We start from the raw sequence: 24,759 nt of genomic DNA, 5'->3' as shown, positions 1-24,759 counted from the left end.
ATGTCAGTGCTATGTAAATGCTATTATATCATCATATTTAGGAAACGACAAGAAAAGTCTGCACATGTTCAGAACAGGGGTAAGTAAGAAACGGCCCACGGTTGTTGGGCCCAGGGGCGTGGCGCCCCTGTGGGTGGAGAGAAGGGCGCACGCTCGCGGGATGAGCTCTCGAATTTCCTTTGGATGGGCATTGAGTCAGTCATGTTTTCTCTCAATTCAGTAGAATGCTGCACTTTTAACTGTTTTAAGCAAATGTACTTGTCCAATTGTGTAATTACTTGCATGACAAAATCCTAAATGGAATAAGTTGGAGCATATCCCTCTTAAAAAGGGACTAGAAACATTTGTCAAACGCCTAAGGAGCACGTCAGCGAAGTCAAGGCCCACACGCGCGGTGTATAACGGCACCTCTCTCTCCTCACCAGCACCGACTTATGGGCAAAACGTGGCACACCACAGTCCGTTTTCTATGGAGGGATACATATGGTATTTATTGGCACTGTCCGTGAAATTATTTGTTACTATCTTTTGCTTTGATTCTTTTACTCTAAGCAGGTTTTGAAAACCATAGGCTGCTTTTTTTTTTTATAAATAAAATAGGAATAGGAATCCTTTGTCTAATATATTTCCCCAACAAATTTTTCTTAAAATTTGGGTGGTATTTTCTATCTTAAAAATCATTTTTTCCTACTCACATTTGTTTGGTTTGGTGTCCTCATAAAAAAAAAAAACTTTACACACACACACACACACACACACACACACACGCGCACATGCACACACACACACACACACAGCCTGATAAACTAATTCTCCTGAACTTCTGGGTAATCTGTCTAAAGCTTTAAATGATCTGTCTGTATTCCAGCAGCAATTTGTTTAATGAGTCTACTTTACTTCTTATTTCCAAGTAGCTGTCTCAATATCTTCTATGGTAAGAGATGTGTCCTGTACTTACAGGTTAACATGATGTCTTCTTCTCAACTCTAGCTATTTCTCTTCTGCTCTATCTCAAGCATCATTCTTTCACAGTATTTTTTATAATTTTGCATCTTATCATCCTAACTGGCTAGAAATAAGGTTATTGGCATGCTTTTTTCCCTTTCCAGTGAGCTCTATAATTTCTAATAATATTTTCATTTAATTTTTATTTTTTTAAAAATGTAGAGGTTCTCTGTGCTTGTGCCATCCCTAGGGATATGTAAAGGCCGAAGGATTTTAGGAGGGATTGTCGCTAATCTAGTGAGAAGCGCAGCTGCTGGCCCTCGATGCTTGGAAATAAATGAAGGTCAGAGCGCAGACTCTGAAGACACACGTCCCTGGGACTGTCTTCCTGGGTTTACACCTGTGCTGATCTGCTGACCACAGAAGCCCGAAGGCTCAACCCATGCTCACAGGCCTGGCGCCGTGAACACTGGCGAATTCTCTGTTGAGGCTGGCCTCCATTAGAGGTCTGTGGTGAGTAAGATTTGCATTTTCTGTTCACAGGTGAGGAGCCTGGATGAGGTACAGAGCAGATAGAGGGTCACCCTTCTCTTCCCCTGGGCGCGGCCCAGGGATGCTACTGATAACGCCAGCGTCCTTCTAGAAGCAGCTGTGGAGGGGCTCAGGTGCCCTAGGGATGTCTAGATGTCTGCAATGTACAGCATTGAGGTGACAGGTGTCACTTAAAGTCCAACAACATATAAAAAGTCCTGGTGTCCTGCCATAGAAAGGCCCAGAATGATGGGCAGGTGCCTCTGATGTTGAACAACAGCTTCCTTGACCAAGTGGCCTGCCAGGGAAGTTTACCCAAAAATCAAATCCCAGGTACCCACATTAATCTACTTACTGGCGGTGCCAATGCTGTCCTATTTGTGTTTTGCTGAGAATCTTTCAGAATTAAACTTATTTTTTTTAACAAATTTGCTCTTTCTGAAAATAATAGAGTACCCTATTGGGTTCATGTGGCCATTCCTTTCTCCTGAAGGTGACTCAGGTCTCTAAGATGGATGAATTTTGTTCTTTCTGATGTCCTGGCAGAAGAGGCAACCTCAAATCTATTTAGTTGTCCAATGAGACAGTAAATCATTTCACAACAAAAACAGCTGTTTCTCACCCTTTCTGAGCGTAAGAAAGGCCAAGGTAGCCCCCGAAGTATTTACACATTTACTTAAGTTCTGGGGACAACTTTCTTGGTCTGAATCTTTTGGAAGAAGGAGACATCAGGAGGAACCCCTGAGAAAGGTTTCGGAAGACATTAGAAACACCCGGAGCTTTTCTATTCTGTTGCTATTTAAAAAAAAAATAATTCAGTGAAAACTGTCCACTTGCAGATAAAGGAGAAGGTAGGTAAGATATCAGCAGTCAGGAAACCTGAGGTCCAGATAGTCGCTACCCTTGGGCTCGCTGCATCTCCTTTATAAAGCACAAGCTGTAGGTTAGATGTCTCATAGTACGGCGTGGCATGCTCAGGGCACTCAGGCTGGGGACGCACTCTGCACACGTGTGCTCACGGGGACCCCAAGCCCCACACACGCTGGCCAGGCTAGGGCTGGCCACTCAGCCGGGCCTCACTCCTACCTGCAGGTGGCCATAAGTGTCCTTCCTGACCTAGGACCCTCCTCGAGCTGAGGGATTGCTCGTCCCTCTTTTGGAGTGGGTTGAGATGGCCCTGGCCCTCTGCAACCAGTGTGGTCCCATGTGTCACCGTCCCTTTGTGACTGAAAGAACATTATGGTCTCTCCATGAGGCCGTGTGGGGTTTTGACAGAATCATCTCTGACCCTCAAATCCCCACTGTGCATTTAATTCCTATACTGTCATGGAGGGGACGGGAAGCCCCTAGGAAGTCCAGCCCTGAGGAAGGGTCCTCAGTAAGACCCTGCTGGCGTGGCTTCTGGGTCTTAGCTGCCACTGTGGACTAGGTGGGCCAGACCAGGAGGAGGCCATGGCACGCACAGGCGTGAGAGGGCCCAGGAGGGCAGGGCCGCACTGCCCTGTGGCCCCAAGTCACACAGATGCACTCGGAACATGCCCAGCTCATGTATTTCCTCAGCCCCATGCACAACGCCTTCCCCAGACAGCAGCATGGAAACAGCACACAGGGGTGGGGCGTCATTCACAAGGATAAACTTTCTTTTTCTTTCCTGTTGAAGGGGTTGTAAGGTTTCACGGTTGTGACCATTCGGGACAATGGTGCCTGGTGACGGAAGAGGTCGACTGTCATTTCTTTCCGTAAGATGCTAAAACAGAATGGAGGAAGAAAAAGAAAAAAAAATTACAATAAAATCATACAACCTTATCTTCTTTCCAACTAATGGTATATCATGTAAATGGGAGATGGAGAGAGAGAGAGAGAGAGAGAGAGAGAGAGAGAGAGAGAGAGAGAGAGCGCAGAAAGGAAAGCAAAGAACGATCACTCCTGTCTGAATTCATTTCATTTATTGAAAAACGCTGTGCCTAGAATTCCATTTCTGTGGTCCTAAGAGAGGAGGTGGGGACCGTACCTGGAGGCAGGCAGGTGGCACAGAGTGACTTACTCCAGCAAGGTCTGATGGAGGGGGCTCCCGGGAAGGCACAGCTTGGAGGAAGGAGAGGCTGAAGGAAGGGAGCCCGATGGAGGGAGGGTGTGGCCGAGGGGCAGGAGCGAGGCTTCCCTGGCCCTGGGGGTTTGAAGAGGGCCACCACTAGGCTCTTAACAGGAGAGGAGCCAAAGGTGCAGTGGGGGCCGCGACTCAGGAGTCCTGGGGGATGCTGGCACAGAGCAGTAACAGGGGACAGCACCAGGCCAAGTTGATAGCGCAGGCAAAGACACACCACACACAAGATGCCGGGGCGCACATTGTCACCAGAAACTAAGATGTATTAGAGTGTCTGATAACTCAGCGGTGACACTTCCTACTCTCTGATGGAAAGCCCACAGGGCGCAGTTTTCCAAGTTGAGAGCCTGCTAAACGTGGATGGGCCTTCCTGCGAAGGGTGCCATCTTCAAGGCGGCGAGGTGCTTTTGACCTAATCACCTGGTCCTCACCAAGGTCCCTCCTCATGCCTAGAGCTGAGTGCAGAGTGCAGACATGGGGACTGCGGCCCCCAAGCAAGCTGTCATGTGGGGGACACGCTGGCTGCCGCCACTGCCCCAGAGTTTGACTCTGCGTCAAATCCCTCCTAGACAGTGAGCCACCTCGCTGCAGGTTCTACCCCAGCTCCTGTGGAGGTCTTTATGTTGGATATAAGGACACACCGAACTTTGACATTCTTTCTTTACATCTTTCACATATAGTAAAATATGTTAACGGCTAGATGTCTATCACTTCTGCCTCTGCCAATGGACTTGTAGCATTTCAAAATATGTCTTCACATTGGCCTCAGTTGGCAGTGATTGCTTAGGAATCACCCTCAAGGCTCAGGCTAAAAAATAAAAAATAAGTAAATGGGGCTACATCAAGCTAAAAAGATTCTGCACAGCAAAAAAACTCAGTCAGCAAAACGAAAAGGCAACCTCTACACTGGCGAAAAGTATTTGCCTGTATCTAATAAGAAGAGTCAATAGTCGTGCACGGTGTTCCCGAAGCTTGCTACATAAGCAGGACGGCGCCTTCTGCCTGGGAGAAGGGAAGAGAAACTACGAGAGGCCATGGCTACAGCAATTAGTTTCATGGCATAACCAGTTTACTGTATGTACCCACACATCCTGTTACCTTAGCTATACACATCAGATTTGTTTTTAAAAATCACACATCTAAACGTAAAGACTGGGGAAATAGCTTCAGAGTAATATGAATACAGAGTATTCGCTTAGAAAGTCAGTGACCCTCTTTGCAAAAGTTTTGCATCAATGGTTGGAAATTCTACACAATCATCAGCCCAACCCTTTGGACAGGCCCAGGATTCCCTCTTCCACCAGCCGCCTTCCTTTTCCTCAGTCCCGTCCTGACTATGGGCTCGGCACGCAGGGCAGAGAGCTGCAGGCTGTCTACAGAGTGGCATGCGGAAGGGACGGCCCTCCTGTGATCCCTCTCCTGCCCTGTGAAGGGCTTCCTGGAAAGATGCCCCGCCCTGCCACTTGCAGCCCCCTGAAGCGTCCCCGCTGGCCACCCCACTAGCATCCCCCTGGGCAATCTTCTTGGGTGCCCCAAGCTCCCTGTAGCTCGCATGAGACCCAGTTTCCTTAGCTGCCCAATGGGCAAGGCAATGGCCCCTTCCTCACAGCACGCCAGGCCACGAAAGGGCTGGCGCCTGCTGTGCATCGCTCTGGGATGGTGAGCGATTGAGCACTCGATGCTGGTCACCATCCTCGGATGTAGTTGTCCATTTCTTGCCCACCAGAAAATTCTGAGCACCTCTCAGACAGCCTTAGTTCTTGGGAATTGCTGGAGCACAACCAACATTTGTTGATGTCACCCAAGAACAGATTCCCTAACCACAAAGTGGATGAATGAATTGGAGAACGAACAGCGGGAGGCCTGAGAACCCGACCTTGGGAGCCCGCTCCTGGCAGATGCTGCTGTTGGGGGCATGTCAGTGGGCTGAGGGGCAAGCTCCCCTGCAGCGTCACTTCTTCAAAAAGTGCCCTCCCCTAGCTACTGGGCTCAACAAGCCACCCCACCCCGTAACATCCCAGCCTGCCTTCCCGCAGCACATTTCGCTATCCAAAATTATTCTATTTCTTCATCTATTTGAATACCCCTCCACTGTCATTTGCCCCAGGACATCAGCTCCTGAGAACTGGGCTCTCTTCCAGGGCTTGGCTTTCAGCGCCTTGAATAGCACCTGGACCAGAGAGGATGCTCAGTGAATGTGTGGACACGAATGAATTCTGTACCAAAAGGATGTGATCTAGGAGGAAAGGTGACCTTCCCAGAGTGCAACGCTGCGCCCTCCTAGCCTTTCACAGTGCTTGCACCAGAGCCTGCTCACGGGCAGGAAGCGGCTCTAGCTACAGCTGGCCTTTGCATTTTTGAAACTGTCATTTTTGGTTTTTTTCCCCTAAGGCCAGGACTCCCCTCAAATGCTTTTAAATTTTAGTTATAATGAGAAATAATGTGCTGCTTCTCACCAGTGGCTTCCAATAAAATAATATTCCATCACCTTCCAGCTATTGTCTTCGGTTTCAATTTGCAAAAATGGGGTTTAAAATGGATGTGACTTTCACGTGTTTTGTGAAGAAAAAAAAAGCTGGTCATTCACAAGAAGCAAATATGTGCCTCAGGTAAGTGTGTTCCATGCATCCAAGTAGTGTGCATTTTGTGGTAAAGACTGAGAGGAGTACCAAGACTCTGTCCTGTGCTAGGCTTAAACGTCATAAGATGCCCGGGTAGCAACATCAATAGCCTATATGGTTGCCGGGGTGGGGGCACACCCTTGTAATCCCAGCATTCGGGAGGCTGAGACAGGAGGATCACAGGGCACAGACAGCCTCAGCTACTTAGTGAGGCCCTTTGAAACTCAGTACGATGTTGTTCCAACATAAAGAATAAAAAATAGGGCTGGGGGTGTCACTTGGAGGTAGAATGTCCTTGGGTTCCATCTCCAGTACCACACAAGAAAATAATAATCAACATTATTATCTTCATTTGCTTTCTAATATAAGTTTGAGTAAGGTTTAAAAAACATGCAAAATAAACTTCCCCTCTGTAGGAAAATTAACTCTTCTCCTTTTTTTTTGGACTTGATGCCCAATTTCATTTAACAATATAAATTTGCTCTTAGCATTTAATTGTTCTTTAATGGAATAACCATAATTAGGACTTCCCCTTCTAATGTAACTGAGCAGGTTGAGTAATAGGCTTCATACTTACCCGTGCAGCTCAGAATCTGGTGATGGGGTTGTTGACGGAATATTAGAATTTGCTGGGTGGGTGGCTGTGAAATGAACCTTGCCCGTATATCCTGGAATATTTGCAGCACTGAATTGAAGAGTTAAAAGAGGGAGGTAGAAGAAAATTAAAATAATGATTTGAAAAACAGTCACAGTAACTAGAACTCAAGTGGGAAAAAATACAAAGGACGATGCAGTGCGTTATGTCCCCTGTATAATGTTTAGAATTTGGGCAGTCCACACACAAGGGTCTGAAGCCTGGAGGCCCAGACATGTGGACACATAGACATTGAGGCATCACTTCTACTGTGGGGTTGGGAAAAGCTTACTTCCAGGGCATATTTTGCCATTATTTTAAATTTGCATATCTTTTACATCCATGACTCACTGCTGAGCTTGATTCTGTAATGAGACACCAGTTCTCAACAGTGGTCCAGGCCTCTCTTCCACACATAACTCTGCAGTGCTGACTCTGGTGTTATTAGACACATACTCTTACTGTGGTGTTTGTCACCAAACATCTTTTTTGCCACCATTAATGCCCTATATTACTATTTTCAAATGATTTGCTACAATTGCTCATAGAAAACAAATGTAAACTAGCAGGCTGGTTCTACACTGGCTTGTTGGCTTAATTTCACGACTGGCTGTTCTATTTCCCCATCCTCTTCCCTCCCAGAGGAGAAGGAAGAATGAAGGAAAACACATGATCACAGGGGAAGATTCTGCAGTGTTCTCTCCCCCCCTTCTCTCTGGTACTATCTTTAAAATATCTTTAAAAGATATTAGTGCCTGGCCCCACACCTTACATTCTTATTTCATTGGTAAGAGGATGGCCTGGGAGTTGGACTTTTCAATCTCTAATGATTCCAGAGGAGGCAGAAATTCAGGACACATTTTAGAGCAGAGTTGTAAGGCTTGCTGGAAGGACCTGAATGAATGAATGAACGAATGAATGAATGATCGAAAACTACTCAGTTCTAGGCCATACCCGTTAGGACTTTTGGGATCTTCTTGGGGGAGTGTAGCTGTAAGTCTGGAGGTAATCAAAATGAAGCAAAAGTACATATGTGAGTGTCTCTTCCCCCAAACATTCACTGAAGCTTCCATGCGTGTTACAGAGGAAATCCCCTCCATCTGTGTGACAGGTTTTTTCCACTGCCTCTCAAGCACCTGCACTATTAAAATTTTGCCTCTGAAGTCGGGGCCTCCCGCATGCGCAGCTAAGAGACAGAAAGGCCGACACAGCGACCTGTCGATCATGTGAAGGGCTTGATGTGGAGCGCACAGCTACACGGGTCCTGTGGCAGGCAGGCTATCGGTGCTAAGTGCCATGACCCCATGTCCAATAACACCACACACCACGCAGGAGTTGACGGATTAGCTGCTCTGCTCGGGCTGGGAATACATTCAGTTGCAAAATAAACTGCCAAATATTTGAAAATGAAAGTTCTTACCCACACTGCTTCTAAATTTATTCCATTTAACCCTCTTACGTGGAGACATCATGCAAGGAATTTTTGCAATCTTTTTTGCAACGTGTTGATCTTTTTTTAAATGGTGCGTTGTAGTCATTCATCTTAATGGAGTACAAAATGTTAGGGAATGGGGTGGGAATTGGGTAAGGGCGAAAGTGATGTGTTCATATATGCCTCTAACGTTGATCTTCTATTAAGAAAATTACTTTTTGGTGCTGGTTCTCTGCTGGGAGGTGATATTTATGGGAAATACTGAGTTGTACAGCTGAGAAATTGATTTCCAAGTTTGTTTCACGTTCAAAGAATCCACCTCTTCATTTGAAGACAGCGGAGGGAAGTAGCAGCCCATTTGAAAATGTGCAGTGTTCAGTTTCAGCTTCGCAGCCTGCTGTGTTCTGAACACTCTCTGTCCCCTTATTCACTCATGAGCTGGAGCTTCTTGCTAATAGGTAAACTTGACTATTTTGTTGCCCAAGTTTACAAATAATGGCTTCTCTCAAAGCACAATAAAGTAGAAATGGAGTAATTTCAGAAAATAAGGATGTCTGGGAAATCAGAAAACAGGAAGACAGATAACTTATAATTAGTGCCAAATAGAAAATAAGGAAAATGTGGGGAAAGGCACATTACAAATTAAAGGTATGCACTGCGTATTTGGATGGATTTAGGCACGCGTATAACCTCTCTATGTACTCTAGACATGACTAATGCTTACTGAGCATGTGCTATATTCCCTTTTAGCTGTTTCCATGAATTGTCTAGTTAATAGGTAAAGTATATCTGAGCTGTGTGTCTTATCATCACGCCTGTTTCTTTACTGGGAAGAGGGAGGCAATGAAAGTCTAAGACGCATGCCCAGAGCCAACCAAGCTGACGAGTAGCAGAAGTGGATTCCAACCCAGACGCCTGGGTTTTCGGGACAGTGTGCCTGGACTGCATGGGAGCCCTCACATGGCCCCTCCTGGCCTCGCCAGGAAAGCCTCCGCAGGTCAGAGTGAACTGAACCATTCAGTGTTGGGCATCCGTGCGAGGCCAAGTCCATGAGACCATCTCCTACTTACAGCTAATCTCTGTCACGCACACTTCTAGGCAGAGATCAAGCAGGCCTGGTACCTGATCACTTTTAGATTACATAGTTATTATTTACACTTTCTCCCTTTATTTTAGTTTTTCTTGCAGTGCTGGGAATTGAACCCAAGACCTTGCACTGCTAGGCAAGCTATCTCTTGCTAAGCAACACCCCCAACCCCCATCTAGAGGATCCAAGACCCAAGGGGGCAACAAGCAGAGACGCAGAGTGTGAGGGAGGGGGGATGAGATGCACGGAGCCCTCAGGGCTGCCCCGGCCAGCCAGAGACCCAGACCCGAGGCCAAAGGGAAGCGCTCTAGTCAGAGCGACTGTGCTCTGGCTGCGAAACGCCGGGGTCCCTGTGCTACGGGGAAGGCTCCGGCATAGCGCCCAGCCTGCAGTTGGCATGCAGTCAATATAAAAGGGACTGCAGGTGCAGAGGGAGAGAGGCGGAGAAAGCAGGGAGTGAGGAAGGGCTGACGGGTTCAGTCTGGGTTCAGGGACAGTGGGCCGAGAGGACTGGAGGGAAAGGGAGACCTCGGAGAATCCAAGAGGTGTGCGGCCAGAGCGGAAAAGGTCCACTGCAAGTTTTGATTTGTCTGATGTTATTGATCAATGGGACATGCAGGTAAAACGAGAGTCACTTTGTAATGACTTTTGGTCACTGAACTGTGTTTCTCTAAATGTCCTGAGATATTGTAGCCCCGAGATACTGCTCAGGAGTTAGGGTTTTATTGTTATGGTTATCATCATCTAGCAGATATATTTCCCCCTTCTCATCTTAGACTTTCACACCTTCCATTTAGAAAGGGATGTAGAAATAATAGAGTCCAGAGCTTTTCTATCCAGGTAAGAGCAACGCCCATTCTTGCTAAAGGTAGGACAGTGCTCGAGGGGGCTGAGGGGGTCAGGGAAGCGTTCACCCTGGGGAAGAGGAGGTCTGTGTTCTGGATTCTCTTCACTGCTCATGAAATGAGAGATCAGGGCTCCAAAGTTATCGCCCCTGGTCTCGGCCTCCCCTCTCAGATGGGCACAGACCTGGCCCTGTGCCTCAGCCTCAACACACTATTTGGAGCAACAAAACAAGAGTAGATTTGAAAGTGCTCTGAGAAGGCAGAAGTGCTGGGAAGCTGAGGACATCCTGTCTGTAGCTGCTCTTCATTTGGGTTGTGGGGCGATCCGGTCCTTTCTTCAAAGGTGCCCAGGGCCCGGCGGGAAAGCCTCCCTTTTTCCACTTCAGGCTGGCTGGAAATCCATTATGGACAATCCATCTTTATTTTCAAATGATTCCTTACAGAAATCACTAAGTGGAAAAGCACAGTGGATTGGAAACTCCATGATATTCTCAGATAAAAGACAGACTGAGTGGTAGGGGCTGCCTGGCTCAGAAAAATGAGGGAATGGAGCCCGCGAGCCCTGGCGGGGCCCGGAGGCCAGCCCTCAGCCTGGGCTCTGACCAGGGCCAAGCGTCTGAACTGAGGGAGTGGGAGGAGGCCCTGCTAAGACCCACTTGGCTCTGCCTTCAGGGCCCTCACCAGGAACAGGGCTCTCTGTGTCCTAAGGGAGGGAGGGGAGCAGACAGGAGGAGCGCCTGCCCCTGACTGTGCACAGGTCTGCAGTCACACCGGCCATTATTCTACATCTTGTCCCCAGGCTCGCGTCTGCCCACAGAGCACTCCAAGGCCAGGGACCGGGAGGCAGGCGCTCCGAGGGCCGGCTTCTCTTCACCCCTGTGTCTTGCGTTGAGGAGAGAGGAGAAGACAGATTTGAAAAGCAAGAGGGCTCTACCTCAGTCTCAGCTCAACTGTTCTGCTTGGCACAGCGTGGCAAGGCGGGTGAGTTTATATAATTTTGAAGAGCTTTCCTGAGTGTTACCCAGATCTAGCAAACTGCACTGGCTGGTTAAAGAAATGATAAAGCGGTTTAGCTCTCTTAAGCCCAGTGGGTATTTTGGATTCTCCTAGTTCCTCAACAAGCCTCAAATTGTAAGTTAAGAGGGCCTGCAGTGGAAACCACATTAATGTTTTAAGTTTTTTAAGTATAACTGGCTTATAATAATTAGATCTGCTTACTGAATTAGGAAGTTTTAATTTTAATGAAAAGACTCATGCAATAATTCCACTTTTAGGGATTTAGTCAGAAATGTATGCATAATGATGAAAAGATAGACGAAGAGGTTATTTTTGCTATGTTATTTATCATAGGAAAGATATTGTAGTCATAACTTGGCCTACATAAAATTAATATAGACTTATAGCAGAATACTATGCAGCCATTAAGATTTGAATGCACAAAAATAACCAGTGAGTATTTTTATCTCACACATAGATGCACACTTCCCACAGACATGCATATACAATGCACATGTACATCTATATGGCAGACATTCATAGACACAAGGAGGGGGAATATAAAGAGTAATCAAACCTTTAATATTAGGATTAAAAATATAAATTTTACTTTTTATATTTTAAAAGTTCTCCATTATTTTCATAATGAACACATCAAAGAGAAAAAGATGATGCTTGATGAGCTGCATTGAAAGTGACATAAATACTGAGCCCTGAATATTGATTCCATTGTGAATTTATATAAAATTCTTGAAAAATTATTTAGCAGCCAGCTTAAGTATGCTTGTATATTTTGATCCCCAGAATCTAATTCAAGGAGTCTCCCCTAAGTAAATAATTTCATGTTATTAAAGATTTGTGTAAAAAGTGACTGAAAGATTTATCATAGTGAAAATGGTAACAAGTTCCATAGGTAACGTAAACAAACTAGCCAATTCCAGTTCAAGTTATGGCGAGTGGATGAGAGCGTGCGCCCTGGGTCACACTGCAGTGCTGAGGTGGAACAAGGGCTACAGCGCTAAGATCATCACCATATAAGTATACAGAAGCAAAACTGGAAGGCATAAAAGATGATGGAAGTATTCCAGAATGGTCCTAGTGGTGATGATTTTTTTGGTGAGAGTTTGGTAGTAATTTATAGTTCAGTTTTCTGTATTACTTTTCTATAATTATCAGATTCAATTCTACAATTTAAAAAATCTATCTTTAACTTGTGATTATAATCCCCACCAACCTAAAAAACACTGGTCATGTCAGATGACTTGGTGACCCCCCCCAAAAAAAATTTAACTATTAAAGGAGTTTGGAAAACTGTCACCCTACAGGGACACTGGGTTTGCCAAGGCTGAAGATGCTCAAAGCCCATTAGTGGCCCAGACCCTTGCCTGAAACATGGCTCCAGTCAGGGGTGGGGCGTGCACAGACATGAGCACCATCAGTCGTGCAGAGGGCGCCAGAGATAGTAACATGAAAACATTTCTGCATAGGAAACTCTGAGATGTGAAAATTCAGGAAGAGTCTGAATAGGATGAGACCACACTCCCTACCTGGCACAAAGTCAGTTTATGTATTCTGGGTTTGGGGACTTTACACAAAAAGCATCATCTTGTATAGGTTCTTCTGCATTTTGCCATTGAGGCCAATGTGGTATTGTAAAAAATACATAGCATTTTGTTTAGAGATTCCTACACAGATAAAAAAAACTGTCAAGCAAAGCAATACAAGGATAAATACAGACTAATGGGTGACTGCTGGGCTGAGGCAGGCGAGGCCCTGGAGCACAGGAGTGGCTTAACAGACCTTACTGAACATCTATTTCTTAGGTGGGTGGGGAGCGTACAGGCATATGTTGTGTGATTTTACAAGCTATACAGTACATCAGATTTTTCATCTGTAAGTATTTTGTAATAAAAATGGAAGACGTTTCTTTGTGTCAAAAGGTTGAGATTCTATTAGAAATTGAAAACTAATCCAAAGAAAAAGTTTGCATCCTTGGAGGCCCTCTAGTGCCCAAATCAGAAAACTACAGTTCATGTCACTTGTATGATCTGCTTTTAATTTCACTTCCTTAAAAAACAAAACACCAGAAAGTTACAGCAAGGTGAAGTAGAATAGCATACTCTCAAATTTATTCAGGCAAATGGAATATTTTCACATCAAATTTTAGCAATGTCCCCATATTTTTATTCACTCTCTTTGAATAATGATCCCCAAAGAATAATTCCCTGGCATAGCAAGAAGGGTTCATATATCAAAATCCAGATACACATTTCAAAAACTTACTAATTTTTTGTGCCAGAAGGACATTTTAAATTGTTTTGTCTATATTCTTCATTAGTATTTTTTAAGATTCATATGTTTAATGGCAATTATTTCTTTGCAGAATTTAGAACTGAAGAATCATACTGCCCGACGGCTTTCCTGGGACATTGCACCATGAGACACCTACAACCCCAGGAGTAGAAGTGATTTCTCTCCATAGCCGCCATTCGAAAGCACAGAGCTGATTTCTGTGAGACTGATTCTTCTGCTTTACAATGATTTGTGTGTAGAGCTTATTAGCCCTCCAAGGTTTCTAACTCCTTGAGGGTAAATCCTTTGCCCTTTTATCCTTATATTACCACAGGTCTTAGCAAGATAGTGGACACTTTAGCCACCCATTGGTGGAGGTTGTTACTAATAAATTAGGTAGACATTATTATCATCATTATTATTATTATGGTGCTGGGCTTTGCACATGTTAGCAAGTGCTTGAGTTGTAATCCCAGTCTCAGACAGACATCCATCACTAAATCCTTCAGTGAGACAGGTTACATAACTATATTTTGAAGCCAAGGGGAGTGTCCAAACATATCTAGCAGTTTAATGGAGTAGTCAAAGAATAAGACAAATAAAATTATGTGAAAATCCTAAATTAGAGTACATTGTATTGCATTTAACAAACAATTGAATATCCCTGAAGGGTCACTTACGTGAGGTTTAACCAGCTTGTCTTCCAGACACAGAAAATGTTTCAAAAAGATAGAAACTAATATTTAAAATGCGACGGTGATTCCTGCTATGTCCCTGCATGGTCTCTTTGGTGAGACTTGTCAATCATTATAGAAACTGATGATAGAATGCCCCTAGTGTTTGGCACCTTGGTGCATAATGGCAAGAGAATAGGACTTACATTTTGAGCCCATCTTGTGGACGTGAAAAGTATAATAGGTCTCCGGTATCTGTGGGTTCTGTATCCACGGATTCGGTCGACCGCAGATCCATAGTACTTAAGAAGGTTTGTGCCTGTACTGCACAAGGACAAGCATCTTCCTTCCCATCCTCTGTCAGCAGTATAGTAACAACTAATTACACATCGTGTACATTGTCCTAGATACTTTAGTAAACTAGAGCTGGTGAGGTATACGGGGAGATGTGTGCAGGTCCTGTGCAAATTCTAAGCCATTCTATATAAGGGGCTTGAGGATCCTCGAGTTATGATATCTGCAGGGTCCTCCAAACCTCTATGCCATACCAAAGGATGACTGTAATTTAACCTCTCTGAGACTCAGTACTCCAATTGGTGAACACACACGTGTGTGTGTGTGTGTGTGTGTGTGTGTGTGTATTAGAATAAAAATATAAAACACTAAAGAAAGAAATTGAAGATCTTAGAAGATGGAAAGATCTCCTTGCTCTTGGATAGGCAGAATACATATTGTCAAAATGGCCATTCTACCAAAAGTGATTTACAGAGTCAATGCAATCCCCATCAAAATACTAATGTCATTCTTCACAGACCTAGAAAAATCAGACATAACTTTCATATAAAGAAACAAAAGACCCAAAACAGCCAAATCAATTCTTAACAGTACGAAACATAAAGTAGACATCACAATTCTATACTTCAAATTATACTGCAGAACTATAGTAATAAAAACAGCATGGTATTAGACACATGGACTAACGGAACAGAATAAAGAAACAGAAACAAATCTACACACTTATAGCCAATTGATTTTCACAAAAGTACCAAAGACATTTGTTGAAGAAAAGACAGCTTTTTAAACAAATGGTGTTGAGAAAACTGGCTATCCAGTTGTAGAAAAATAAAATTAAATCCCTACCTCTTACCTGGCATGATAGTCAACTCGAAGTGGATCAAAGACTTGGAAATTATATCACACTTTGATATTACGAGAGAAGAAGTATTGCATAGGTCCAACACTCTTAACATATAGGCACAGGTAGAAACTTCCTCAATAAGACCTCCAAAGCTCAGGAAATCAAACTAAGAACTAATATATGTGATGGTATTAATCTAAAATACTTCTGTTCAACAAAGGAAACCATCAATAGTCTAAAGAGAGAGCCTATAGAATGGGAGAAGATCTGTGCCAGCTATTCCTTTGATAGAGGACTAGTATCTAGAATACATAAAGTACTTAAAAGACTTAATACTAAAAAATAAAAAAACCAAATAACCCAATCAAGAGATGGTCAACTGAATTAAACTGACACTTCATACAAGAACTATAAATGGCCAGTAAATACATGAAAAAAGTCCAACATCATTAGCAATCAGGGAGATGCAACATAAAACTGTACTGATATTCTATCTAATCTCTATCAGAATGGCAATAATCAAGAAGTCAAACAACAATAAATGTTTAGGAAGATGTGGGGAAATAGGAACTCCTCTAGACTATTGGTGGGATTGCAAATTAGTGCAGTCACTAAGGAGATCAGTGTGGAGCTTCCTCAGAAAAATTGGGAATGGATCCACCATAAGGTCCAGCTTTCCCAAAGGGACTGAAATCAGAATATTATAGTAATATATGCATATTTAGGTTTATAGCAGCACAATTCACAATAGTCAAATTATGGAACTAACCTTGGTGTCCATCAACAGATTAATAGATTATAAAATTAAGGGATATCCAAACAATGGAATTCTACTTAGCAATCAAGAAAAACAAAATTGTATCATTTGCAGGAAAATGAAAGGTCCTGGAGAGCATTATGTTACATGAGACTTGCCAGGCACAGGAAGGGAAAGTTCATATGTTTTGTCTCCCATGTGGAAGCTCGGGAGTAACTGAGAAATCCGAGGGGCGTTAGTCATGGAGGAGGAAGCCAAGTGGAGCCAGGAGGTGGTCTAGGGGAAGAGGAGGTGGGCGGAGAAGAGGAAGACCAGTGCAGGAAGTGCTCCCACTGACCTGTGCGCCCAGGGGAGGGAACCAAGGCCAAGCCCCGCATGGAGGAGGAGGGAGAGGGGAGGGAGCCAGGAAGCTCATTAGGTGCTCTGGTCACTATGAGCTACATTATCATGTGAGACTATCACACACCGAAAAATGGATAAAAACGTATTTATTCTCTATATCTATGTTTTTAACATAGATATATATATATATTCTACTACAATAATATACAGTCAATCCTCAATTTATAATGGTGCAACTTACTATTTTTGCTTTAAAATGGAGCAAAAGTGATACATAATTAGTACAAAACATACTCTGGATGTGGGTGGATTGGGTCTTCCCCAGCTAGTGCTGCACGCTCAGTTCTCCTTTGGATTCAGGGCCGTGGCAGCAAGCCTCCAGTCAGCCCAGCCAGAGAGGTGAACATCATGTTAAGAATACCAGGGCGTGTTGCACTGCCAGGCTAGGAGGTTTGGTAGGTTAAGCGTAGTCAATGGGTTATTATTATTATTATTTTTTTTTGTACTAGAGATTGAACTCAGGAACGTTCTTCTTCCAAGCTACACGCTCAGCCCTGTTTTATTTCTTATTGTTAAACAGGGTCTTCCTAAGTTGGTGAAGGTCTCACTAAGTTGCTGAAGCTGGCCTTGAACCTGTGATCCTCTTTACTCAGTCTCTCAAGTACTGGGATTACAGGCGCACACCACTATGCCTGGCTTGAGCATATTCAATGTATTTTTGATTAATGGCATTTTCCACTGATGATGAGGTTACAGAAAAATTCCACTGTAAGTCAAGGAGGAGCCAATTAAATATACATAGTCAATAAATAGAAATTAGGGGGAAAGGCCTGAATATCAGAGCTTGGTTTGATGGTGTCCTGTCCCTGCTGGACCCAGGGTTTCGGTGCATGTCCCAGCTCACTGGTGTCATCCCAATTCAGGAGGCAGGCACACTTTCAGGGTTGTGGGACCTATTTAGCCAGGTGTGTTGGTACACACCTGTAATCCCAGCTCTTGGGAGGCCGAGAAAGGAGGATTGCAGATTTGGGGCCAGCCTCTGCATCATCATGAGGCCCTCTGTAACTTAGAAAACCCTGTTTTCAAAATAAAAAATAAAATAGGACTGGGGGTGTAGCTCAGAGGTAGAATGCCTCTGGGTTCAATCCCAAGTACCACGCACAAATGAATAAATAAATAAATATATACATAAATACATAAATAGAAAATGACCTGCTTTATAACTTCATTGATAATCTGTTATTACCGTCATGTCCCTGAGGCCTTCTGCACATGACTGACCCCACGATCACCTTCTTGGTGGTGTTTTGTGCCACCACTTTCAGATGAAGATGGCAACATGACAGAGATGACGTGCCTTACCCCAGGTTCCCACGAGTCTCCCAAACTGTAACCTCCACCGTGACAAACTATCTCTTTTAGGACACAGGTATCTTAAGCTACATTTCAAGGCTTGGCTCTTAAATGTCACCCAAAGACCGCATATGGAAGGCCATTGGTCACCAGCCTGTGGCCACTGGGAGGTGGCACAGCCCTAGGAGGCGGGGCTGGTGAAGGCTGAGCTCTCTAGGGATGTCAGGACCACACCTTCCTCCTTCCCTCTGCTCCCTGCTGCGGTGAGGTGACACTGCTCCATCACAGGCTCCCGACCATGATGGTTCTAGAACACACCCTTCCACCGCTGTGCTGACTTCCTCAGGTGCTTCATCACAGCGAGAGCGAGCTCACTAACACCCTGTGTTCATTAGCAGGCCAGACCATTTGCAACAATGCCTTCATCTGTAACAGAGCCCATCGTCCTGTGTCATCCTTAATAATCAAACAAGTGGACAGCTGCTCCGCACTCACCGACTGGTGTTTGTATAGTGGGGTTTGGAGCGCCGAGGCTTGGCCAGGGATGTGATGTCGCCAAAGGGGTTGTCCACATTATCGGTGTCTGTAGTCTGCACGTGGCCACTGTTGGAGTGAAAAGAAGACATGGTTGAGCAGGGTTCTAACTTCCAAAGGAAATTTTACTTGCCAAGTTTGATCCAAAGCTCAGAATGCAAAAGTTAGAACATTGCCCTTAAAACATGGTGATTTTTAAGTTGTTCAGAGCAAATGTGCCGTGCTGTTTGATCTTAAGCTTGAGCAGAGTGAGGACAGCGGCTGTGGAGCTGTTTTGTTTTCCTGAGCACAGGCCCAGGCTCTTCCTGCAACCCCAGGCCCCCTCCCTGGACAGCAGGGAGAGGTCTGGGGCACCATGGCAGTTTTGGATTACCGCCTGCCAGAGGAAACGAGAGTCCCGTGGTTGGCAGCCTGGGGCCTGGGCCACAGTGATGAGCCCAGGGGCTGAACAGGCCAGGAGTGGAGTGTGTCACTCAGGGACACCAGTACAGGGCAGAAGAGGGACAGTAAAGAGGAGAGGACAAGGACCCAGGGAGCAGCCCACTTTCCCAGCAGCCACTTCATTTCAAGGTTATTCTTCAAACTAAAGCAGAAAAAAGTGCAGATATCGCGCTCCTATCTCGTCATTCTTGGGGCCAGACATCAATGTAGAACCCGAGCAGTGGAGCTTCCTGGCCCTCAGAACTTCCCAGCAACTGGACGACTGCGTGTAGTTGGCGCCAGCAATGACATCCAAAATATTTTACTTCATAAAATATACTGTTTGGGAAAATAGAAAAGTAACACTCCTCCTTTTTGTGAAAAACTCCTGCTGGAACTCCTGACATTAAACAGGTATGAAGCCAGGAAAACATAAATCTGTCAGAATACCTAAGTTATCTTAAAAATTGAATATCAGACAGGACTGAGTTGAGAGCAACTACAGTGGAGACATAAAGAGACTATTTTTAAAACACTGAGAAATATTACTTACGTGTAGAGAGGAATGTATTTACTTCTAGAACTTGGACTCACACTTAGAAAAAGAGAAAGTACAGGCAGTTGGGTTATCGATATTGTTAATAATATGAAATTATTACAGTGATAACTCAGAAAAGTTGACTTCTAAAAGTTTATAATTTTAGTTATAAATTTATATATAAGACCCAGAAGTATTTTTTATATTTGGGTATGTGAAGATTTGTGAATGTTATTCCATTTGCAATTAAAATTAGAAAAAAATTGCATTCTGATAATGTGTGACTAGATTGTGGTAAATCTGTTTAGTTAAAGAGAACAAACGTGTAGTGCCAGAGATGTCAAGATGTATGAGTCTTTCAAGCACCATATGAACACAATGTTAAGTGAAATATCTGCATAATAATATTTATATTGAATTTATAACCAAACCTGCATCACAAAATGGCTGACAATAACACATTTTAATTAATTTTTTGTGATCCTGAGGATTGAACCCAGGCGCATTCTATCTCTGAGCTACACCTCCAGCCCTATTCATTATTTTTTTATTTTGAAACAGGGTCTCACTGAGTTGTGGAGGGCCTCACTAAGTAGCTGAGGCTGCCTTGGAACCGTGATCCTCAACCTCCTAGGTACTGAGATTGTGGGCATGCGCCTCCAGGCCTGGCTAGACAATAACACACTTTAAAGGACTAAAGGAGTGAATGAAAATGTGAAACATCAAATCCAGAGGAGTCCTGGTCCCTCAAGGAGGTGGATGTGCTGGGGAGAGGTTCAAAAGGCCTCTCAGTCGTGTTCGGGGTATTTTATTTTGAAAGCCGTGGAACAGACGCACAGATAACTTCACATTGTTATATGTACACATTGTACATATAAACTATTCAAAAATCAATTTAACAGTAAAAAGAGATAATAACATGGCCTGTGGGTTGTATAAGAAAAAATGATAAAGGGGCAAAGTAGTGATATTTTCAAAGGCAGAAATATGGTCTTTTAAACCAAATGCACAAAATGGCCACGGGAAAGTATTAAGGCCATAATTTTAAACATTAATAGGATATAAATAAGCATGGGTTCAAAAGTTGATGGAGATAATTTATAATTCCTTTTATGTGAAGTATAAGGAATACTGCAACATTATAATTGTCGATATCAACTTGCTTATACAACTCTCTTCTTTTATAATAGTTATAGTACATTTAATACTGTACATTTTAAAGAAGGCAGAGAAAACAGGTGCCCTGAGCATCTTCCCAGTCTCACGGATGTTGGGCTGGGGGCCTCTGGACCACTCTCCACTAGAGGAGAGGCCCTGGGCCTGATCTCTGATCTCTTGGTTAAAGAACCCAGTTCTTACTGATAAACCTGTCCTAGTGAGAACCAAGCAATGATCACCTAGGAGAATGAACTTACAAATTGACTGGTTTGATGGGTGTCGAGAAGGATCTTGTCTGGAATCTGTCCCAGAGTCCACCGACCATCTAAAACCATTACCAAAATGAACAACAGATATTTAATGAACATGGTGTTGTGATTTCAAGGTATAAGCTCTGGTGTTCTTGGCAGTCCTCTCAACTAGCAGCAAAGCCCAAGCCTTCTAGAAAGCTCCCCGCAGGCCCCCCAGTTACTCGGCATTGCTTCTCAGTTGCTCCTGGTCTCCACTGTGCTCAGACTCCATTCCCCTCTGCTTTTCTCATGGGTAGCACTGGCCCCAGATCTTCCTCCACAGAGGAAGCCCACCCTTGGAAGCCATGGCCCTCTCCCAGGTCAGCCCCCTTTGCAGACTAGCCCAGCACCGGAGCTCTGAGCCTCATCTTGTCTAGGAATGACACTGGACAGTAGATTATTTTAACACTAAAAAATGTAATGAAATGACCACTGTTTGCAAGATATAAAAATATTTTGAAGAAATTGAGAAATCCTTAAAATAGATGTAATCATAAACATTTTTGTCCTTTAATTGATTTTGACTTTTATGTAAAAATCCCAGGTTTGAGTCTTTACATTGAAGCTACTTTTATCTTCTCTTATTATCATTTCTCCTATAAAAGCTGAAGAAATCTAACAAGATAATGTGGGCTTCTTAATCTGGGGCTCATAGACCTCTTAGGGACCCCTGTCTCTAACTATATTTCAATGTAACGAGTTTCCTTTTCAATCCTGCAGGTTTTATGTATTCAAAAACTTATCCTCAGAAGGAGTGCAACAGCTTAACCAGACTTCTATGCAGTGATATACAACACACAAAAAAGGGTATCAATGCAAGCAGAAGATGCTTTGCAAAATCGAGGCAAATACATTCAGTGCAGTATTGGGAGGTCAAAGGTGAAGACCGAGGTCTCATGAGTGCTTGGGGTTTGAAGGTGGAGGGACCCCATCCAAGACAAGACTGAGCGGAGTATGGCAGATGGGAGCAAGCGGCAGTTCAGCACAGAGGATGGAACGCGACCTGGACTGATGTCTGGGTGAGAGAGGGGAACGGTGAGAGATGGGGTGCAGGGCAGAGAAGGGGTTGTGGGTAAATAATGAAGAAGTTTGTGTGTCCTGGATTTTACTTTCTAAGAAAAGATGGGCTATATCAGTGACGTAACATGAACAGAGTCACACTTTAGGAAAGTACGCTGGCTATGGAATAATTTATATGATGAATTCTTCTTGATATTCAGAAATGACAAGAAGGAACATCTTGTAATCAGAGACAATAGATAGCAATCTATAACTCATGGGTCTTCCCATTCTGCCTTGAAGATTTGAGAGGTAAATTCTAGAAGTTATTTCCAGAACTATCCTCAGCAAGGGTTATCTGGTGGAATAATCTGTTTCTGTCTCCTTCATTATTTACTCATTGTTCTTTTTATTTTGGGAATTTAAAAACAGTCATTGAAAATGACTTTCAAGGCAGAGGTAGTTTTTATTTTATTTATTTATTTATTTATTTATTTATTTTATTTATTTATTTATTTTTTGTGGTACTGGGGTTCCTTGAAGCCCTTCTACCTCCGGGCTACACTCCCAGACCTATTTTTACATTTTTATTTAGAAACAGGGTCTCCTAAGCCAGCGCGCGTGGCTGGCTTCGAACCTGCGCGATCCTCCTGTCTCTGCCTCCCAAGCGCGGGGATTACAAGCGTGCGCCACCACGCCCGGCGAGGTAGTTTTTAAATAATAAGTACTTTCAGTATTGATAATATAAAAGTATTTACAGTTATAGGTGACCTTCATGAGGGTCAACAATATGTAATTCTCAACAATAAAATATTACCGTCACTTGAAGTTTGGGAGCCCCGCTCATCCGCAGTAGAACGAGTCACTGCTGGGGTGATCACTGACCTGGGTTATTGCGGGCAACCTCTCATATCTTTTCAGTGTAAAGCACTGTGAGATGAGGTCAGCAGCTTTTTCTACTGTGGTTTCTTCTGGATCGAGTTTCGGTGGCAGCATTTTGTCCCAAGGAACAACTTCATAAGCTCTGGGGAAGTATGAAATAAGGATATTTTATGTCAAGCATTTTTTCAATTGAAATAGTTCCTAACAACATCATATACCATGAGAGGCAGAATTCTAAGATGGCCTCATGATTCCTACCCCTGGTGTTCATACCAAATGGAATCCCTCAGGGCCCAAGAGTGGGCAGCAGGTGGACACTATGGGACAGCCCTCCTGTGATATGTTACTTTACATGGGAAGAGGGACCGAGCACATGTAAGTCCCTAATCAGCTGAATCTGAGTTAATCCAAAGATGGACTCTCATGATTGGCTCGCCTAAAGAAGTGAGCCCTAAAAAGTGGTCCACATAGCAGCAGATGCTCTTTGACTGTCCTTGAAATAACAAAGTTCTTGAGCCCTATGATGCAATGAACTGAAATCTTCCAGCAGCCTGAATGATGCTGAAAGATGAGGACCAGCCCCGGCCAGCCCCTTGCCTCCAGCCTGGAGGACCTAATGCTGCATCCAGTTGGGACGAGCCTGGAATGACTTCTGGCCCAGGGAACTGTGAGATAATGCAAGCTGCTAAATACTTGGCAACCTGTCACATGACAGCAGAGCAGTCGTATGTATACTTCTATAAATTGCCAAAATTTTTCATTTGAATTTCCAGCAGGACAGAAAGAGGACTCATTTGCAAATAAATCATGGTTTTGAAAATGAACTTGGCTTGCTTAGGTCACTCAGCTAATGCTGGTTGAAGTCAGGCTTCCTATCCAAATTACTTGCCCTTGAGAGCCAGCAGCGTTCCCGGTCTCCCACAGCAATGCTGCATAATTAGACAACTCATGAGCATGCTATGAGGGCTCTAGCCACCCTGGCGAATACAGCCGGTCTGTGTGTCAGTGGAACTTGGGCTAAAGAGACGATCTTGTGGCTTGGAGTTTTGGAAGCTCCTGTTCTTATTGATGGGCTTACACACACAGTGATATCAACTTCAATTTGACCCGTAATGCAAACAAACAACTCACCCTCGACTCTAAACACTATACTTTGACAAAATGGATCGATCCCCAGACCCTGCTCTTGACTTATCCAACTGTGCTGCCGGTAACTTAGTTGTCCGTCAGTTTGCACTGAACTGCCCTTGAGCTTCTCGTCCTCAACACATATTTATTCAGAGATGACTGCATTTCAAGCAGCGATCTAAGTGCTTATGATAAAACAGTGAATAAGGACTATACTACAAGTTATATTAACCATGCAGGGATGTTGTACAGATTAAAGAACACACATTTGGTGAAGTTAAAATAACTCTGTGACAGGTCTACCATACATTTCAAAATAAGTACTTTTCAAACTCATTTATCTTGAAATTGCTGTCATGAATAAATGCTACACCTAACTACTTTTAACTTAAAGAAATGCTCAATCTAGTAAAATATATTTAATTGTATCAAAGGCTTAAACATTGCATTTTTCTAACACAGGATCTAATATTGTACTTTAGCAAATTGAATCAGAGCTTAAAAGATACCTCAGTGTTTGAGCTTCTGACATATACCATGAATATTTTATGAAATTTCCAATAGAGGTTATAAGAATTTCCCCCTAAGAAAATATAATTTTAAGAGGGACTACTAAATTCTGTAATTTGATACTTTGTTTTATTAAATGCTATATTTTGAGTAAAGTATCATGGCTTTAACCAAAATATCAACTGTGTCTAAGATGACCACTGGAAATTTTCTTATGAAAGTAAAATTTAAATAAGATAGGAAATGAACCCAAAATTCAGAGAGCGCTTTAGAGGTCATTAAAAGTTATACATATTTTGGAGATGCTGGGGATGGAATCCTTCTACCTCTGGGCTACACTCCCAGACCTATTTTATTTTTTATTTGGAAACGGCATCTTAAGCCAGCAAGGGTGGCTTCCAACCTGCGCGATCCTTCTGTCTCTGCCTCCCAAGAGCGGGGATGACAAGCGTGTGCCACCACCCCCAGCTAATCCTTCTTTTTAAGATGAGCAAATTAAGGCTCAAAATGATTGGAGGATTCCCAGTTACCATATTCAGCAAGTAGACA

General features: G+C 43.7%; 1 protein-coding gene across 1 annotated transcript in view; it reads right to left on the bottom strand.

The window, feature by feature from the left end:
- Positions 1 to 3,099: 3,099 nt before the first annotated feature.
- The window catches only part of SPMIP7 (sperm microtubule inner protein 7), a gene marked incomplete at both ends in the record, with an annotated part of 38,082 nt that continues 16,422 nt past the window's right edge, over positions 3,100 to 24,759 (bottom strand). Inside the window, 6 exons of the mRNA XM_080701164.1 lie at positions 3,100 to 3,223; positions 6,779 to 6,886; positions 18,247 to 18,354; positions 19,259 to 19,300; positions 20,659 to 20,726; positions 22,576 to 22,714. Coding sequence (XP_080557290.1) covers positions 3,100 to 3,223; positions 6,779 to 6,886; positions 18,247 to 18,354; positions 19,259 to 19,300; positions 20,659 to 20,726; positions 22,576 to 22,714 — 589 coding nt within the window. The remainder of the gene's footprint in view (positions 3,224 to 6,778; positions 6,887 to 18,246; positions 18,355 to 19,258; positions 19,301 to 20,658; positions 20,727 to 22,575; positions 22,715 to 24,759) is intronic.

The sequence above is a fragment of the Muscardinus avellanarius genome (assembly GCF_963383645.1).
Source record: "Muscardinus avellanarius genome assembly, chromosome: 9".
Classification (NCBI taxonomy): Eukaryota; Metazoa; Chordata; class Mammalia; order Rodentia; family Gliridae; genus Muscardinus; species Muscardinus avellanarius.
Note: the sequence above shows the minus strand (reverse complement) of the source record. Positions and strands in the feature narration are given on the sequence as shown.